Source organism: Miniopterus natalensis, chromosome 2 (assembly GCF_054644295.1).
Source record: "Miniopterus natalensis isolate mMinNat1 chromosome 2, mMinNat1.hap1, whole genome shotgun sequence".
NCBI classification, from domain to species: domain Eukaryota; kingdom Metazoa; phylum Chordata; class Mammalia; order Chiroptera; family Miniopteridae; genus Miniopterus; species Miniopterus natalensis.
In genome coordinates this window covers 34,904,328-34,925,603 of record NC_142082.1, presented here as the reverse complement: position 1 = coordinate 34,925,603, position 21,276 = coordinate 34,904,328, and the positions used below count along the sequence as shown (strand labels likewise).

Here is a 21,276-nt window from a genome sequence, read left to right as displayed (position 1 = left end):
TTTGGAATTTTACAAAGTAGCATCTTCTTGCTGGTGGTCCAGCATTCAAATTGCCCATACTGTACCATTCAATACCCTATTACCTGTGTATGGCACTGTGGTAAATGAGTAGTGCTAGAAATTACAGCTCTTAATGGGACATTTTAGCCTGCAGACTCTGTAGGACTGAATCCTGCCTTTACCCACACAGTTCTTGAGGATTTACTGCAAACAGCAGACTTCCCTGCTGCACAAGACTCAGCCAGACCAGGGAGCCTTCCTACACTCTGTTAAGGCTAGACCACTGTCCCCAGGTTCACTATATTACAGTAGGAGTTAAAGAGGGAGAGAGGGCTGGCTGGTTGACTGGGATTCAAACCCTGAAGGCATGCAGGAGTGTCACACCTTTATTTTCCTTTAACCCTTCCCACTGCGAAGCTGGCCTCACCAGTGCGCTTTACCAACAACACTCCTTTTCCACTTTATCTTTCCCTAGAAGTGAAATTGGGGCAAGGAGCCTTACATTTTTCCTAGATAGCTGAGTATGGTTTTTATTTGTAATTGTTTCCTTCTGTGCTTGCATAATATCTTTTTTTCTCTCCCAGAAATTAGACTATAAACTTCCAAATGAGCAGTTTTTTTTTCTCATTTGGACAATCTTGCTCCTCCCATTCCTCCTGCAGGCTCTGGTGTCGTACAACACAAGCTCCATAATAGATGCTTGATAGCATACTTGATAGAATTATGAATGACTCATAATTCTAAAAGATAGATGCATAGGTGTTGACATTATGTGTGTATCTGATCGGCCAATTGATTGATTGATTTCCCTTAGGACACAAGTTAACAGAGAATGAGAGAAACCAGTTATTGGCAATAGCATCATCATTGTTCGTGGCATCCCAACTAAGAGCACAACATTTTCAGGACCATGAAAATGCAAGGTATGCTAGATCATTTAAAACAGAACACATGAACAGAAAACTATTGATTATCTAATCTACGTAGGAAATTACTAATAAAAGACCTAACTGATCTCAGTTCCAGGAGTTTTTATGAGTGTTTGGAGAAGTATAATAAAGTCACACTGCTTAAAAATCGTATTGCTTCTACTCTGTTCAAATGAATTTTTTTTAATTCAAAAAGAAAAAAAGGATGTTTGTACCTTTAATTTGGACATTATTAGAGGTAAGAAGATACTCTGAAAACTTACAGGAAGACTGTTCAAGTAATTTGTATTATTTTTATTTGTTAATCTTGAAAAAAGTTTTGAGAAGTGTTATAGTACTAAAATTTAGGAATGAATCTTAGCAGTTTCAAAAATATATACATGAAACTCATAAGATACAAGATAGAGTTAACACCAGGTTGAGTTAGTTATTTGTGATCCCTAAGTATACCCTTTAGCTTCCTAGAGACATGAGTGAAAGGAGAGAACCTACTTTATCCAAAGGCAAATAAAACAGAATCATTGTGTATTAATGCTCCTGACAGAATTACTTATTATGAATGTCTGTGTTCTTGCTAGGGAAATCCTCCTTTAGCAAGTATGTATATTTGCTAAAGTGATGCTGTTGATAAAATTGTATTACTTCAGCTTCTTTTCCTTTCCTTTTGCTTTTCTGCAAGATGAAGAACAAAGATATAAAGAAAAAAAGATAGCAGGTGACAAAGCAGCTCTGAAGATCACAGTTCAGAAATTCAGATTACCCCTGAAGAATTAGGTAGAAGAAAAACTAAACTGAGTTTAGGCTATATATTAATGACTAATGTGATTTTGCTCATTAAATCTTGGAGTAACGTATTCTTCATCTGTTCTCATTCTGAAGAGAAAGAGGAAGCTTGAAAAAATTTTTTAAAGTTGTGAATCAATAGCTATCTAGGGAGAAATAAGATAATATAGAATATCAGTAAATTACTAAATGACTGCAAAGAAGAAGAAAATTGTCAATAAAGACATGAATCTGGTTGAGTTTTCCCTCCTAGTTGTGCTACCCAGTGTGGTAGCCACTAGCCATGTGTGCCTATTTGAATTAAAATTAAATTAAAAACTTAATTTCTCAGTCACATTTCAGTGTCAATATCAAGGTAGTTACTAGCCACATTTCTATTTCCAGTACTCCATAGCCATTGCTGTATTGTGGTTAGCTGTTGTTGCATTGGACACAACTTTTCCAATGTTGCAGTTCTATGTCCATCAAGCTCTGTTGGACAGGGCTGTTTTGGAGGGGTGTGTGTGTAGGAGACATCCAAGGTTTTGTTTTAAAACCAAAACCTTCAGATGTTGTTTGTACCTTGATTATTAGAAATTCTGAGTATAACTAATGAACTGTTTTGATATTTAAGAAATGTATTCAGGTTTTTGGTTTTTTTTTTTAGCCCTCTTCACTCGAGGATATGTTTTTATTGATTTTTGGAGAAGAGAGAGAGAGAGAGAGAAGCATTGATCAGTTGCCTCCTGTAAGTCCCCCAACCTGGGATCAAACCCACAGTCTAGATATGTGCCCTGACTGGGAATCGAATCTGCAACCTTTTTGGTGAACGGGACGATGCTGCAACCAACTGAGCTACCCATCCAGGGCTCACATTCTTTTTAGAGAGTGCTGACTTACCATGGGTATGAAGTATGTGTGTGTGTGTGTGTGTATGTATGTACATATAGTATACCTTATATAATTAGAATCATACTGAAAATATAGTTTGAATTCTTTTTTTTAACTTAATGTTTTGTTGTGACGGTATCTTCTCTTTATTCACTAGTCTTTGGAGGCATATTTTTAATTTTTATTAAACATAAATTTAAAACATGTGCAAAATAAACATTTCCCCTTCAAAAGACACCATCAAGAAAATTATAAACGATAGCAGATGGCAGAATGTATTTAGAGATGTCTAATAAGGGACTTGACTCTCTAATATGTAAATCTTACAACTCAAAGATAAGCCAAACAACCCAATTTAAAAAAATTGGCATAGACTCTTTATCAAAAAGTTATATCAATGGTAAATAAGTTCATGAAAAGATGTCCAACATCCAGCTGATAAATACCAGTTAAAATCCCAATGCTATACTACCACACACCATTAGAATAATGTATATTAAGTGGTGGGTGGATAATAAAAGTGGTATATCCATGCAATAGAATACTACTTAGCAATAAAAAAGAATGAGGTATGTTATACATGCGTCAACATACATAAATCTAAAAAGAAAATCATGCTAAGAGAAAGAAATGAACTAAAGAAGACTATATATGATTTCATTTATTTGAAATTTCTAGGAAAGGCAAAAGTGTAAAGACAGATCAGTGGTTGCCTGGTGTGGATTTTGATGTCACAGAATTACATCTTTATATAGTCCGTGCCCCAAACCATAACCCAGTAGTTATTTTAAGTGCTTTAGTCTCTTAAATTATTTAGAAAACAAAACATAGTTTCAAAACAAAGTCACAGTAATACTAGCTTTTAGTCTAATGTTTTTTTAAATCTATTAGTCCCTTAAATCATGTGGAGAACAAAAAGTAGAGGTAGATGCTGTTGTTACTTGTTTTTATAACTGTCCATGTATTTGTCCTTCTTGAGATATTTATTTTTTTCATGTGGCTTCTTAATATTGTCTAGTGTCCTTTCATTTTAACCTGCAGAATTCTCTTTAGCAGTTCTTGCAGGGCAGATCTCTTGGTTACACACTTCCTGAGCCTTTGTTATCTGGGAATGTCTTAATTCTTTACTTTTGAAGGACAGTTTTGCTTGATTTAGGATTCTTGGTCGACAAGTTTTTTTTCTTTTAGCACTTTGACTATATCAGCCCACTGCCTCTGGCCTCCAAAGTTCCTAATGAGAAATCTGCTCAGAATCTCTTTTTAAAAATTTATCTTTATTGTTGAAGGTATTACAGATGTTCCTCCTTCCCTCCCATTAATTCCCTCCACCCCATATCCACCCCACCCCCAGGCCATCCCTATACAATTGTCTGTGTCCACAGGTTATGTATCTCTGCATATAAGTTCTTTGATTAATCTCTCCCCATCCACTCCCCACCCCTGCCTTCCCCCTGAGATTTGTCAGCCTGTTCCTTGCTTCTATGTCTCTGGATCTATTTTGTTCTTCAGTTTATTTTGTTCATTATATTCCACAAATGAGTGAGATCATTTGATGCTTGTCTTTCTCTGACTGGCTTATTTCACTTAGCATAATACTCTCCAGTTTCATCTATGCTGCCCCAAAGGATAAGAGATCCTTCCTTTTTACAGGTGCATAGTATTCCATGGCGTAAATGTACCACAGCTTTTATATCCACTCATCTACTGATGGGCACTTGGGCTGTTTCCAGATCTTAGCTACTGTAAATTGCACTGTTATGAACATAGGAGTGCATAACTTCTTTCTGATTGGTGTTTTTGGTTTCTTAGGATATTTTCCTAAGTGAGACCACTGGTTCAAAAGGCAGTTCCATATTTAATTTTTTGAGGAAGCTCCATACTGTTTTCCATAGGGGCTGTACCAGTCTGCATATCGGCTGATAATCTTATTGAGAATTTCTTGTATGTGTTGATTCACTTCTCTCTTGCTACTTGCAAGGCTTTTTCTTTGTCTTTGTCTTTTGAAAGTTTGATTATAATGTGTCTTGGTGTGGGTCTTTGAGTTCATCATACTTGGAGATCATTGAGCTTTTGGATGTTTATATTCATGTCTGTCATCAAATTTGGGATCTTTTCATCCATTAGTTCTCCCAATATTCTCTCTGGCTTTTTTTCTCTCTCCTTCTAGGACTCTCACAATGCACATGTTGATCTGCTTGATGGTATCACACAAAGATCTGTTCACTTTTCTTCAATCTTTCTTATTTCTGTTGTTCAGACTTGATAATTTCTATTGTCTTTTCTTCAAGTTGGCTGATTATCTCTTCTGCCTGCTCAATTCTGCCTTTGAATCTCTCTAGTTAGTTTTTCAGTTTAATTGTACTTTTCAGCTCCAGGATTTTAAAAATTTCTTTTAGGTTTTCTATCTCTTTAGTAATATTTTTATATTGTTTTCTTGACTTCGTATCTTCCGTTAGTTCGTTGAGCATTTAAAACCATTAGACAGTGGTTTTAAAGTTTTTGTTAGGTATATCTCCCACTTGGTCTTTTTCTGGAAAGTATTTCTCTTGATTTTGAGTAGGACATTACTTTCCCATTTCTTTGTATCACTTGTAACCTTTTTTGTTTTATCACTGGATATTTGAATCTGGTAATGTAGTGGTTGTGGAAATCAGCTTCTTCTTCCTCAGAGTTTACTGTTTTGTGTTATAGTTTTGTTTATTTGACTGTTGTAGGCTATCCGTATGCCAAGGTTCAGCCTGAAGTGTAAACATAAGATCTCAGGTCTTTTCTGAGCCTTTCCCTGGGCATGTTGTCACTTTCTGACTTGCCTCATATATACAGTTGTTTTTGAATGTCTTAGTATTTAATGTTGGTCTCCTGAAAGGGGAAAAAACAAAAAATGAAGGAGGGGGAAAAAGGGGCATTGGCACTTTAAATCCCATATAAGTCCCTTCAGCCAGAGGGGGTGGGGTACAATAACAATGGTTGCTCACCTCTTTTTTCTTTGCCTCTGTGATTAGAAGCAGCTGTCAGCAATCAGAGCCCAGATCCCAAATATTTAGAGGGCATGGACTTTTTTGCCCATTGTAGCTTCCACAAGCTGTGTGTAGACAGCCTCAGGAATAAGTGTACAGCTGTCTGTGAGGTATCTGGGGATGGGGATATGGGTAGCTGCTACTGTGTTACAAGCTGACATTGACTACAATTTACCATCCATGTCTTCCCTTGAAAGTTGCAAGTCTTCAACTGGATTCCACAGTTCCAAAATACTTACAGAGACAGATTCTGCTAATGCAATTGCTGTCAAGTTGGGATGACAGATTCCTGATGCTTCCTTCTCCACCATCATCCCAGAATCATCCTCCTTTGATACTACTAGTGAGCTCATTACACTTTAGAAGTTCCAAAAAATTATACTAATAAAATGTGTAGGCCAAAGCTTAGCTGTGTAGATAATTGTGCACATGTTACCTATATAACAAATGGTTATTTATTTTTGGTTTATTTTCTGTTGAACTTATTTATTTAGTAGGCCAGTTCATTGTAAAATTGGTTCCACACAGCAACAGAGACCTGTAACATCTAGGCAAATCTATAGGTCTTTTGACAAAGTATAATCTCATGTAGACAAAGTGAGTTTAAGTTATTTTTGCTTGTTCACAGAAGAGGTCCCTGACAGCTAAGCTGATGTAAGGTGGTTGGATCTTCACATTTTTGGCTTCAGAATCATGTTTTCATTATTGGCTTGGGAATGGAGTCTAGTGTCAGCCTCCAGGTGTGGCTACATATTGCTCTGTCATGGGTATACTCATGTAATGTTTATGCTTTCAAACCCGGTAGCCTGCAGCCCTTCCTTTGTGTTGCTTGTTTTGGCTGCTGGTTTTATTTTCCCAATTTCTCTATGGGTTTTATGCTTTCATCATTTATGACTTGGAAAAAAGACATTATAGTATGTACCCATGGTATTTGGATAGTAAAAAGATAAAAGCAGTGCATTTTAGAAAAAAAAGTTAATGTCAGAAACAAAAGCAGTGCATTTTAGAAAACAAATGTTAATGTCAGAAACAATAGCAATTTTTCTTACGATGACTAAATAAATTTGGTGAACATAATTAAGGTTTTACATAAATGTATGCTGACTTACCATGGAGTTATTTTTCTTTATAATTATCCTTAAACATTTTTATCGACAGAAAGGCGTTATTAAAAGTTGTGTTAGGCAATTGCTTTATGTTACTTGAAGCTAAAACTATTTTGTTGGCATTGTGGTTTGGTATAATAATTTGTTTCACTAACTGATAATGATTGGAGGAAAAGTAGTAATGAAAATAATTTTGTCCCTTTCAGTAATCTTCTATTTTGTTTTGCTCAAAAAAGGCCTGTTTTCTTTAGGTCCAAATGTTGTTCACAAGTCAGGATTGACTTTTCAATGCTAGGCCCTCCCCTTGCTTTACTCCCCTTGCTTTACTCTAGTCCACCTCTGCCATCCCCAGCTTCTTAGACACTAGTGAGAATGACACTCTGCCCTCTGTAAATGTCTCTACTTCCTCCTTTCCTCATTAGTATTTCTGCATATGTTGCTTTCTTTTGGTAGTTTTTTGAACCTATGCAAATTGCCCTCCAGCCTTTCTTATGCTGTATCAGTTGATCTTTCTGATTCCATGATTTAACCTTTCTATTAAGCTATCTGACTGATTTATCACTTCTCGGAGGGCCAGGGCAGCTTTCCAGGTGGTAGAGTGGCCAGTGGCCAGCCTCTTCCCTAGCACAGGGCTTTTTTGCATTCCTACATGGATTTGCATGGTGTGAGAGTTTGGCAGGGGACGTGCTGAGACTAAGCCCTTTCCTCCCTTTTAGATGTCGGCCCTGGGGGTTAAGCCATGCTGAGGTGAATGTGGGCAGTGGTATGTTTTCATCTGTTTTAAGGTGCTTGAAAGTAAATATTGATTCCTTGGTTTTATGAAAATATTTTTTACTGCAGTTATATAGTAAATTATTAGATTTGTTGGCCTCCTTTTGCTTGCCCGCTTCCTTTCCTTTCTTCCTTTGCCTTTTACACCATTCCCCAGAGGATATATTCAAAATCCTAAACACCTTAATCATTAACATTTAACTCTTTAATACATTTGGAATTCATTTATGTGTGATTTGGTAGTTTACTTATAAATACTTCAACCATACCTCTCCACCCCTCCCCCCCAAAAAAGTAGTATCTCTTTATAACTCCAGTGATGGCAAGACAGAAATATTTGTGTCTTAGGCAGTGTGGGCCATGTAACAAATTACCACAGGCTGGGTTGCGGGAAGTTCCAAGAGCAGGGCACCAGCAAGGTCAGGGCACCAGCAAGGTCAGGGTGGTGAGGGCCCTATTTCTTATATCTTCTCATGGCGACAGAGGGCAAGCTGACCCTCTGGCCTCTTCTTATCAGGGTACCAGTCATGAGTGCTCCACCCTCATCACCCGGTTACTCCCCAGACTCCCTTTCCCAAGCACCATAACACTGGGCACTGTATTCCAACATATGCATTTGGGGGCACACAGGCATGCAGTCAGTAACAGTGAGTGTGTGCTTGCTCTCGAGCCCATGTTCTTTTTCTCTCCTGTCTCTTCCCTTCCCTCCCCCTTCTCTCCCCCCTGCCCTCCCTTCCTTTCTTCTCTCTCCTCCTTGTCCCTCTCTTTCGCACTTGTGCGACTCGCATGAGCACACACCACACATGTGTAAGTAGGTGTGCATATGTTGTATAAATACATCCTGCGGGTTAGTAGAAAAGACTAAAATTTAGAATTAGATGCCTGGATTGTAGTCATAACTCTATCATTTATTAGTAAAGTGACCTTAGGTATATTATATCAAAGCTTACCTATGATGGGAATAATATGTATTCTGTCCTGTTTCATAGAGTTTTGTAAGAATAATTGATCCTATGTAATTATGTTTAATAACCAAATTCTTTCACCTAATATTTTTATAAAGAAATTAAAAAATGAATTATATATTATCATGCAAAACCAAGTAAATGCTTTATAGATAAGCAAAAAGAAAACTATCAAAAACAAGAAATTGCATTTTTTATTTTTTTATATCAGTTTGTTATAAATATGACAAGAAAGTAGAAATTGAGATCTAGTTATCAGTGAAGTAAATAATGACATGTCTTATAATTCAGCAAATGAGAAACCATTAGAGTTGTTTTTAATGTTATTTAGTTAAATCATTTTTTGTTTTTTGGTTTCTTATTTTGTTTTTATTTTTAAAAAGACATGATTATATCAAATTTACATATATTCTATTTCCACTTTTTTATAATTTTCCTTTACTACATTGGCATTTCATATTTCAAATTTATTTTGCAGGGTGATAAGTGATTGAGATCTAGTTTTACTTTTTTATATATAGTTAACAGTAGAATCAATCCCATTTATTGACTTATCTATCTTTTTTGTATTGATTATTAAATGTCACGTTCATCCTATGAAAAATTCTAAATATATTATGGTCTATTTCTGGATTTTTCTTTTCATTTCCACTGTTTTGTCATTCTATCCTTATGTTAATAATTTATTTTCTCTTCTGGCTGAACTTTGAAAGCACTTTGATAGTGGAATTGGCTTAAAGTTATGGTAAATTTGTGTAGAATTGATATCAAATGTTGAAGCTTTTATTTTTATTTATTTTTTAGTATATCTTGATTGATTTCAGAGAGAGGAAAGGAGAGAGAGAGAGATAGAAACATCAATGATGAGAGAGTCATTGATCGGCTGCAGCCCGCAACCCGGGCATGTGCCCTGACCGGGAATCGAACCCCGATCGCCTGGATCCCAGGTCGACGCTCAACCGCTGAGCCACGCCCGGCCGGGCTCAAATGTTGAAGCTTTTAAAAAATATGATATGACTGTTTATTGAAGTCTCTTTTTGCATCTGTCATTAAAGCTTTATAATTGTTCGTATTGTAAATGTACATTTCTTGTTTATTCTTAGGTAGTTTGCAGTTTTGTTTTCTTATTTCTAGGTGGTTCATATATTATATTATTCTGGATGTGATCTGGATACCCAGAATTCTGTATAGGTTATTTTATTGCATTCTGTCTGTTTAGTCATTTGGGCTAGGAAAATAAGATCATTTGGTTCTTTTGGCTCCTTCACCTGACATTGAAATTTCACAGTGGTTGATGTAATGCAGTGGAACCAGCACTAAGTGAGATGCGAGGAGGCAGGATTTTGGTCCCAGTGCCACTACTGAGAATCAAGGTAGGACAGGCTTTTGTGCAAATGTTTCAACTTTTGACTCCAGTTTCCTCCTCTGAGAAATGGCCCTGTTGGATTGGATGATTCCCAAAATCTTTTTCAGCTCAGCTCCTATTTGAATTGCATGAGGTAGACACTTTTACTTTCTGGTTTCGACTTTAACCTTCTAGTTTCTCTCGGTATTTGAGCAGAGGTTAAAGACTCGGAAAGGAACACCTTCACTATGGGCTACGGTTATGCTAATGAAATATTTCAGCCTGAAAGGTTTTAAAAGTGAAGCATTCACTTTTGTGGAGGATTACTCTGGGTGTATGGAGTCAGTGTATAATCACCACTTTGAGCTCATACTTTGTAGAACATATCAAGTATCTTGACTGGCTACAGAGCCTGTCATCAGTTTAACTCTTTTAGTCACAGTAGCATAATGGGAAATTATATTCACTTGAATAGCAGTCGTTGTGTCTACATTTGTATTGTATTTTCTTTCCTCATCTGGCTTCCTGATAAAGTGGAGAATCAATTTTTTAGTGACTTTTACCTGACAGATGCAATTATCTGTGTGTTTTTTTCTTGCTATTAAAAATGTGTCCTTTCCAGGTTTTAGATTTATAATTCGTTTACCCTTTATTAAGTTTTCAATTAGAAGATAAAAGTTTAAGGTTTTGAAATATGATCTTAATCAATGAAAGATATACTTGGAAAAGAAACAGAAAAAAAATGGCCATGTGAAAATAATTCCTAAGTAAAAGAAAGTATTTTTATACAATTGTATATGGGCTCTTTCACTTAAACATCTCTGAATTTAAAAGGACATATCAAATTATTAACACATTTTCACCATCTGTGACACTGAAACACAACTTTTATATTATACTTGTTTCATATTTGTTCTCAGATTAACTACTTTATTATAACAATGAAGTTGATGTTTTAATAACTGACTATATAATAAAAAATTGTACTTTGAACATATATTCACAAACACACATAGCCATACTATGCCTTTGTAAATATCTTTCATTTGAGCAATAAATCCCCTAAAAGTAGCAAGAGGGGAGAAAACATAAATTTAATCATTTTCCTTTAAACTTGCCTTACTTTTATTATCTCTTTTATGATATTTTCATTTATTTAATTAGACTGTCTTGGATGATTTAGAAACCTATGTGAGATTAAGCACAAAACATTAAGTGGATGAAATGTCATATTTATACATTTTTGCTAAATATTACAATTAAAAACATTTTTCTTTTCTTTAATTCTACGATAAGAGCTGAATGGAAGACAAAATAGCCTCATTATTGCAGGAGAATTTCTCTGTTCCCTGCAATGACTCCAAAAGCTCTGCACACTTCATCAGTATTATTGTAATTCTTTGGCTGCAGGATATTTGGCAGCTGTTGCACCCCACTGGCAAATCCTATTCATACTTCTTTCCCATTCACCATTGCCATTGGAGAATTGATTTCTCTCTCCTCTACTTTAACCTTTCCCAATTCATTTTGGATTGTTCAATGTGAAACATTTTAATTTCATATCATACAGCTATTCAGCTCACAATCCCTTTTTTAACCTGTCACCAGGGTAACAGCATAGCATGCTTTCTTTAGGCAATCAAGTTTTTATTTCACATGCTTAATGTTGCATTAAATGTTTGCATTTTGTTTAACCCCCCTTAAATACTTTGAACTCTGGATATGTTTTACAGGATAATGAAATTCTTGATTTTTGAATCAAAACTAAATTCACACTATTACTACTAGATTCATAGTAAAATGTCAAATGATTAATTTACATAATTCAAAGATTAGTATTAAAAATCCAAGTTAGCTGATCTGTGTAAGGAAATTTTCTGTAGACAGTGGAAGAATATTTGTATATTTGCATATATAGCCCTGTTCCAAAAAAGGATTTAAAGGTGGGTAAAAGAGATTTGCCAGTGAGATAAGTAAAAGTTTAAAGGAGTAATAGAATTAGAGCAAATGGAAAAATATATCTTTTGAAGCCATTACTTGATTTTTCAGTATAATGCTTTTTTCTCTATTTGTGTGTATACCATAATCATTTATATATTTGATAATAGGTGAAGTAATGTACTACAGTGAGATTAAGAGTCTCTTCTAGGAGACAGATTTGGGCATTTTGTTTATTAACATCTGTTCATCTTTTTACTCTAGTATTACCTTTTCCTTAAAATAAATAATTCAATTAAAATGATAGATTACTGAAGATGAAATGCATATATTTAGATCTTGATTTTTTTGAATTGAATAGACTTAAATTTCTATTTATATTGCTATCTTTTCATCTTTATCCCAAATAATAGTTTCCGTGAAATTCATTCTGTGAATAAATTTTAAGAATTTGGAATATTCTAAGAAATATAAAGAAATGTGTAGGAAAAGAGCAGAGACTAGTAATCTATGTTGTTTGACAGCATTGTCATTTTAGAAGGTATTATCATAGTAGTTGTTTGAGTATCCTAATATACTATTATACAGTCACTAAGGTCTTCACGTTAATGTATAGGATAAACTCTGAATTAAGCTGCCCATTTTTTTTAAAACCATCTCTTTATTTTACCTTTTTTTGATCCTTGATTATCTGATCATTGATTTAGTGTTCTTTGTAATTTCTGGTTTCCTACAGTGTGTCAGACTAATTTCTTATCTTGAATGCTCATACATAACTAATAGCTCTAGACCTACAGAACATTGGTCTACATGACCAATGTTCTTACCACCTACTTTACAAAGGTCACTTTCTTTCAGTAGGGTAAATTCCTAGATATACAGTTTAAGGAGGACAACTTTTTACCTACAGAATTAGAGTTATTGGATCATTCCAAAAATAACAAATAGCACTCCATGTTGTAAGATGCTTGGGCTTAGAAATAGCAAAAACAGTTCTTGTCCTTTAGTAAGCTTAGAATAGAATGATATAGGAGGACATTAAAAAGATAATTATGAACTCTGAAGGCAGAGGAAAAGGCTGAGTTGTCCTGGTGAGGGGAAGGAATATCATTTGCATGTTTGCCACATTATTAAAATGTCCAGTTTTTAAATAAAAAATTACAAGACATGCAAAGAAACATGAATGTATGGTCCATTCACAAGATAAAAAGTAAATAGAAACTGTCCAGGAGGGGCCCCAAATGTTTTGCTCATTGTTTAGTGATCTTGATCTCTTAAAAACATGTGCAAAGGACTATAGGAAACCAGATATGAAGAATTAAAGGACAGTCTGGCAACCGTGTCTCGTGAAATAGAAAATAGCAAATAAAGATAGAAATGACTAAAAAAAACAGATAGAAATTCCAGAGCTGAAAGTACAATGCCTACAATGAAAAAGTATACTATAGGGACTCATCAGTAGATTTGAGCTGGCAGAAGAAATAATCAGCAAATTTGAAGGTATGTCAGTTGATTTATTCAGTGTGGGGAACAGAAAGAAAAATGAACAGAGCCTCAGAGACCTGTGGGACACAATCAGTGTATCAACATATACATGCTGAGAGTCCCAGAAGGAGAGTAGAAGAAAGATAAAGGAGCAGAAAGAATATTTAAAAAAGCATGGCTGAAAACTCCAAATTTATGAAAAACATTCATTTGCACAGTGAAGAAGCTTGGAAAACTCCAAACAGGATAAGTTCAAAGAGATCCACACCAACAAATTTCAGAGTTAAACCGTCAAAAACGAAAAACAATCTTAAAAGGAAGAGAAAAATGACTCATACAAAAGGGGTCCTCAATAAGGTTAAGGGTTCACATTTTATCAGATACCATGGAGCTCAGAAGAAAATGGGTTGCATATATAAAATGCTGAGGGGGGAGGGTTGTAAATAAAGAATTCTATATCCAGGAAAACTATCTTTTCAAAATGGAGATATTAAGAAATTCCCAGGTAAACAAAACCTGGGAAAATTTGTTGCTAGCCATTCTACCCCTCAAGAAATATGAAAAAGCCCTGGCTGGTGTGGCTCATTTGGTTGGAGCATCGTCCTGTACACCAAAAGGTGGCAGGTTCAATTCCTGCTGGTCAAGGTGCATGTGGGAGGTAACCGATGGATGTTTCTGTCTGTCTGTCTGTCTCTGTGTCTTTCTCCCCCCCCCGTCCTCTGTAAAATCAGTAATAATTAAAAAATAAAAATAAAATACTACATGAAGGGACACTAAATAGGAACGTAAATACACGAGTAATGAGCACTGGTAAGGATTACTACATTGGTAAATATAAAATGCAGGATAAATGTATTTTTATTTTGTAACATCTTCTGATTTAATTTAAAGATAACTGCATAAATCAATAATTATAAATCTAAGTTAGGCACACAGTATGTACAGATGCTCTTTGTATGACAGTAAGACAAAGGCAGAGGAAATGAAGCCATATTGGAGCAAGTTTTCTGTATGCTATTACAATTAAATTAGTATTAATTCAAACTAGAGTGTTTAAAGATAAGCTGCTAATTGTAATCCTCAAGTTAACTACTAAGAAAATTGCTTTATAAAATAGTAAATGAAACATTAAGAGAATTAAAATGGTACACTAGAAAATGTCTTTTTATCAAAAGAAGGCATTAATGGAGGGATTTGAACAAAAAAGATAATGACATATAAAAAGCAAAAAGAAAAATGGCAAATGTAAATCCTACCTGAAGAGTAATTATATTAAGTGTAAGTGGATTAAGCACACACACATCAAGGGCAGATATTGGCAGAATGGGTAAAAAACAAGATCAAAGTTTGTTTCTACAGTAGACATAGTTTAGATTTAAAGACACTGTAGGTTTAAAATAAAAGGATAGAAAGACTTACCAGACAAATATATTTGTAATACTAATATTACTAATACTAATGTCAGACAAAAAAATTTTTTAAGGCAAAAATTGTTATTGGAGACAAATAGGGATATCTAATGATAAAAGAGTCAGTCAGAAAGCTGTAACAATTATGACAGTAAATCCTCATGTAACATCTATTAATAGATTCTTGGAAACTTTGACTTTAAGCGACATGACAAATAACAAAACCAATTTTACCATAGACTAATTGATATAAACAAGAGTTAAGTTCCTTTGGCATATTTCTGGTCACAAAAACATCACCAAACTTCTAAATAAAGACTCAATACATTTCTAATATTAAACTTTGAAGTAAATGTGAGCTATATAACATTTTGGAAAGATTAATGAAAAACAAGATACTTTCACAACTGGCTTATTTCTGTTCAGGGTTGGAGTAGCTGGAGTCTAGTTGGGTAACTCAGGTTGTGAGATGGGCACCAACCATGGATAGGATCCCTTCCATTGCAGGTGCTGCTCATACACACCCACACTCACTCAGACTACAATTTAGAGTTTACCTTGTGCACATCTTTGGGATGTGTGAGGAAACTGGAATCCCCAGAGAAAACCCACACAGACATGGGGGAGATGTGCAAACTCCACACACACAGTGGCCCCAGCTGGGAATCATTTATTTTCAACATCAACATAACAAAAGGTCATTAAATGAAACATTATTCAAGAACCTGCCATGTATGTACCCAATTACAATTTTCAAATATATGATCCAAAACATTAAAAGAAATTGACAGTTCAGTAATAGATGGAGATTTTAATATACCACACTCCCTAATGGATAGAACAGCTAGACTGAAGGTCAACAAGGAAATAGAAGACTTGAACAACACTATAAAGCAAATAGAGCTAATGGATATCTACAGACTAATTCATCCAACAGCAGAATATGCAACTTCTCAAATGCAGTGTAACATTTTCCACGATAGACTATAACTACCATATTATATGCTGGACCGTAAAACAGGGCTCATTAAATTTAACAGGATTGAAATCATACAGTGTGTTCTCCAACCACAATGGAATAAAAATAGAAATCAACAATAAAGGAAATTTGGGAAATTCATAAGTATGTGGAAATTAAACAACTGATTCCTAAATAACCAAAGGGTTAAGAACTTACAAAAGAAATTAGGAAGTATTTTGAGATGAATGAAAACAAAGCACAATATTCAAAAACATGGGTTAGAGGCAAATTTAGAGCTCTAAACACATATTAAAAAATAAGGAAGATCTCCAATCAATCATCTCATATTTCACTTTAGGAAAGTAGGTAAAGAAGAGCAAACTAAACTCCAAGCAAGCATAGGGAAGGGAATAATGATTAAAGTGGAAGTGAGACTAGAAAAACAATAGGAAATTGTTAAAGCAGAAATTGGTTCTTGGGAAGATAACAGAAATGACGAACCTTTACATAGACTGGCCAACAGAAAAAGGGAGAAGGCTCAAAGTGCTAAAATCAGCAATTAAAGACCAATTATACATGGTATAATTGGTTATTTAGGAATCAGTTGTTTAATTTCCACATACAGGGCTGACCTTACAGAAATTAAAAAGATCATAAGTGAATAATGTGATCAGTTGTATTCCAGCAAATTAGATAACTTAGATAAAATGGAGAAATTCCTAGAAAGATGCAAACTATGGACTAAAGAAGAAATAGAAAATCTGAATAGACCTGAAGAGATTGACCAGAAAGAGTTCATTTCCAGATAGCTTCCTGGTGAATTCAGTGAGGTATTTAGAAGGAAATTAATGAATACTAATCCTTTATATATTCTTCTAAAAATAGAAAAGGAGGGAAGAAATTTGCAACTTATTCTGTGAGGCTGAAACTACCATGATACCAAAAGGAGGTGAAGATGCCATAGAAAAGAAAACTGAAAATTAATATCCCTCATAAATACAAGTGCAAAAATTCTCAACAGCATATTAGCAAACCGAATCCGAGAATGTATAAAATGATTATACACCATAAGGAAGTGAGATTTATCCTAGAAATACAAAGTTGGTTTAACAATATCAATGTGATATATCAGATTACTAGAATAAAGGGCAAAAATACAGAGAAAAACATTTGACAAAACCCAGCAGCCTTTTATGATGAACACTCAACTCATTAGGAATAGAATGGAACTTTTTCAACCTGATGAAGGACATTCTATGAGACCCACAGCTAACATTCTGTTAGTGGCATATGACTGACTGATTTCTCCCTAAGGTCAGGAATAAGAGAAAGATGTTTGTTTTTAAGTTTTTTCTTCTTTAGCATTGTACTAGAGCTCTTAGCTTGGGCAGGTTGACAAAATAAAAGGTATTAAGATGGGGAAGAAGTAAAACTCTATTTGTAAATGACATGATATTGTATGTAGAAAGTCTTAAACACACACACAGAAATCTATTAGAACTAATAAATGAGTTTTGTGAGGTTGCAGGATATAAGAATGATATGCAAATACCAATTTCATTTTTATACAGTAGCATTGTACAACTTAAAATGAAATTAACAGTTTTATTTACAGTAATACCAAAAAGAATACAATACTTAAGCACAGTTTTTTTGAAAAAGAAGTGCAAAACTTGTATGCTGAAAACTTGTATGTTGAAATAAATTAAAGACAACTTAAATATTGTAAATGGAAAAATATCCCATGCAGTGGATCAGTAGACCTGATATTAAGGTGGCAGTAATACTCACCAACCTGACACACAGATTTGGTACAATTGCTATCAAAATACCTACTGTCTTCCCTCTGCACCCTCCCACCCCCCAAATAGTCACCTGATTCCAAAATTCATACAAAAATGCAAGAGACCCAGCATATCCAAAACAGTCTTGAAGAGAACAAAACTGGGGACTCATACCTCCTGTTTTCAAAACTTGTTACGGTAATCAAGACTGTGTAATATTGGCATAAGGATAGAGGTGATCAATGGGATAGAATTGAGAGTCCAGAAATACATTGTTACACTAATGATCAGTTGATTTCAACAAGTGTTTGAAGACAGTTCATTGAGTAAAGAATGATCTGTTCAATAAATGCTACCAGAGTAATTGGATATTTTCATGCAAAAGAATGAGGTTGGTTCTCTCCCTACATGATACACAAAAAACAACTTAAATCATAGACTTAAATAAAAGTAAGAGCTAAACTACAAAACTCTTAGAAGAAAAATAGTCAACCTTTGTTACTTTTGGTTAGGCAATGATTTCTTACGTAAGATGCCAAAGCACAAGCAACAAAAGGAAAAAATTAGATAAATTGGACTTCATCAAAATTTAAAACTTTTGTGCTTTAAAGGAAAGCATCAAAAATGTGGAAAGGCAACCTATAGAATGGGAGAAAAATACTTGCAAATCATATACTTGACAGACTTTTTGTCTAGAACATATAACGAACTTGTAACTCAATAAAAAGACAACCCAATTAAAAAATGGGCACAAGACATGAATAGAAAATTTTCCAAACAAGAAATACAAATGGCCAACAAGCCCATGAAAAGACTCAACATTAGGAAATGTTGGAAAATGAAAATCAAAACCATAGTGAGATACCACTTTATACACACTAGCATGGACAGAAAATAACAGTGTTGGTGAGGATATATAGCAATTGGAACCCTCATACATTCCTGGGGGGAGTTTATGAGTAAAATATTGCAAACCTGGAAATAATTTGACAGTTCCTCAACATGACCCAGGTATTCCACTCCTAGGTATATATTTGAGGGAAGTGAAATCCTGTGTCCACACAAATGTTGTATACAAATGTTCAGAGTGGCATTTTTCATAATAAGCAAACTGGTAGCAACACTAATGTCCATGAAGTGATGAATGGATATATATAATATTAAGTAAAACTTGGTATCTTTATAGAATGGAATATTATTCATCGATAAAAAGTAAATGTAGTATTGATACTTTATATAACATGGATGAAATTGGAAAACATTATGCTAAATGAAATAGGCAATCCCAGTAGACCACAAATTTTATGATTCAGTTTATATGAAATGTCTAGAAATAAGTAATTCTATAGAAATAGAAAATACATTGGTAGTTGTGTAGAGCTGCAGAAATTGGAGGGGGAATTTGTAGTGATTGCTAATGGGTCCAAAGTCTCCGTTTTTGGGATTATGAATATATTTTTTAAATGCTTGCAGAGATGGGTACATAATTTTATGAATATACTAAAACCCATTGAATTGTACACTTCAGATGGGTTAAATTTATGATGTGTGAATTTTATGCCAATGGGCTGTTTACAATTTTTAAAAGTTCTTATGTGTTGTATATCTTTTCCAGAGTTTATAACTGGAGGAGGGTTAGTTGGAAATAACCTACACTGCCATTTTTACAGGAACCGGGACTTCTCTGTGATGCTTTAACCTTATATTACATTCAAAGGCAGAGGAGAAAAGAGGGAAGAATACTGTGTGTGCCACTTCTACCTGCCAGGAACTCTTTACATCTCTACTGGCAAGTTAGTCATGTCACTAAATTGACAACAGTCATATAAACATTTTATAATTACGAGAGGAAATGTTCTTAAAGAAGACTCCATCATGCTAGAAGAGACAATGATGTCGAATTTTAATTCCTAGAATTTTAACTTCTATTAAACCATTAGGAAATAAATATAATTTGTGGTGATAAGTGAAAAAAGCCAGTCTGAAAAGGCTACATTTTGTATGAGTCTAGCTATATAACATTTTTTTTTTTTTTTTTTTTTTAGTATATGTTTATTGATTTCAGAGAGAGGAAGGGAGAGAGAGAGAGAAACATCACGAGAGAGTCATTGATCGGCTGTCTCCTGCACACCCCTTACTGGGGATTGAGCCCACAACCCAGGCATGTGCCCTGACCGGGAATTGAACCTTGATCTTCTGGATCCTAGGTCAATTCTCAACCACTGAGCCACACTGGCCAGGCTATATTACATTCTTGAAAAGGCAAAACTGGAGACATTAAACATCAGTGGTTTTCAGGGATTTCTGTCATATATGTGAGCTCTCTGTGCTTCCTGCACAATTTTTCTGATAACCTAAAACTGCTCTAAAAAATTAAGTCTATTAATTTAAAAAAATTGCTGAAGATCAGACATTTTAAAGAAACTTAATAGTAAGACATTATTAAGGAAATTAATAAATAAGCCATAGAATAAATAATTCTGACAAAGGCTTTCTATCCAAAGTAAATAACTCCCCCAAATCAGTAATAATAAAGCCAACATCCTAATGAAAACAGGGCAAAAACTTGAATACAAATGGCCAATAAGCACTAATGTTGAGGTGCTTAACATTACTATTAGTCATAAGGAAAATGCACATTAATCTATAATGAGATGTGGTGCCTCAGTCATTAGCCTGGCTAGAAGTAGAAAGACTTAACACCAAATGGTGGCAAAGATATGGAGCAAATTCCATTGCTGGTGGGAGTACAGATTTGTTTAGTGTTTCCACTCCTAGATTTTTTTTACCCACAAGAAAACCTGTCCTCAAAAAAGACTTGTACAGCCCTAGCCGGTTTTGCTCAGTGGTTAGAGCATCAGCTGGCAGACTGAAGGGTTCCGGGTTCAGTTGTGGCCGAGGCATGTACCTCGGTTGCAGGCTTGATCCCTGGCCCAGTCGGGGCGTGTGTGGGAGGCAACCAATCGATGTGTTTCTCTCATGTCAATGTTTCTCTCTCTCTTCCCCTCTCTCTGAAAAGCAATGAGAAAGAAAATCCTCAGGTGAGGATTAAAGAAAAAAAAAGACTTGTACAAAGAATGTTTATAGTAGATTTGTTCGTAAGAGCCCCTAACTGGAAACAACCTAAATGTCCTCAACAGAAGGATGAACTGATGTTAGTGTGCTTGTGCAATAGAGCACTACGCAGCCATAAAAACAGAATGGACTGTTCAATATGAATGAGCCTCACAAACATTGTATTGTGGGGAAAAAAGCCACTCATAAGAATACATAGTTTTGGAGTTAGTTTATGTGAAGCTTTAGTCTAATTCTGCGATTTTCAACCTTTTTCATTTCTTGGCACACATAAACTAATTACTAAAAGTCTATGGCATGCTAAAAAATATATTTTTTGCCATTCTGACAAAAAAAAAATAGGTATAATTTTGATTCATTCACACCAGACAGCTACTGCTGTGTTGGTTGTCATTTTTTATTTGCCAATCTAAGGGAAAAGAGGCCAGTGCCCCTGACTGAATAGTCAGGTATTGCATGTTTTAAAAATTCTTGCAGCACACTGGTTGAAAATTGCGGGTCTAACTGATAGATGAACAATTTTGGGGAGGGGGCATTTCCATTGAAAAGGTAAGTGGTAGAACTTAAGATTTGTGGATTTCACTGTATGTAAATTGTATATTAATATTTTTTTAAAATAACAAGGTTTTGAAATCATAGAGGAGGATTTTAGATATTACTGCACCAAATTATGGTAACAATGGTGATAATAACTCTTAGCATTTTTGTGCCAAGCGCTACTCTAAGCATTCCATTCCTTTTATCTCATTTAATCAACATGTCAGGTACTTTTATTTTTGTCTTACTGATAAGGAAACTGAGACACAAGGAGGGTAGTCACATAGCTTTTGTGATCAGT

General features: G+C 34.8%; 1 protein-coding gene across 2 annotated transcripts in view; it reads left to right on the top strand.

Moving 5' to 3' along the window:
* Positions 1-21,276, top strand: part of PCCA (propionyl-CoA carboxylase subunit alpha) — a 336,620-nt gene that overhangs the window by 168,927 nt on the left and 146,417 nt on the right. For both annotated transcript variants that reach the window (XM_087814252.1, XM_087814253.1), the window contains one exon: positions 815-923. In XM_087814252.1, the coding sequence (XP_087670378.1) occupies positions 815-923 (109 nt within the window). The remainder of the gene's footprint in view (positions 1-814; positions 924-21,276) is intronic.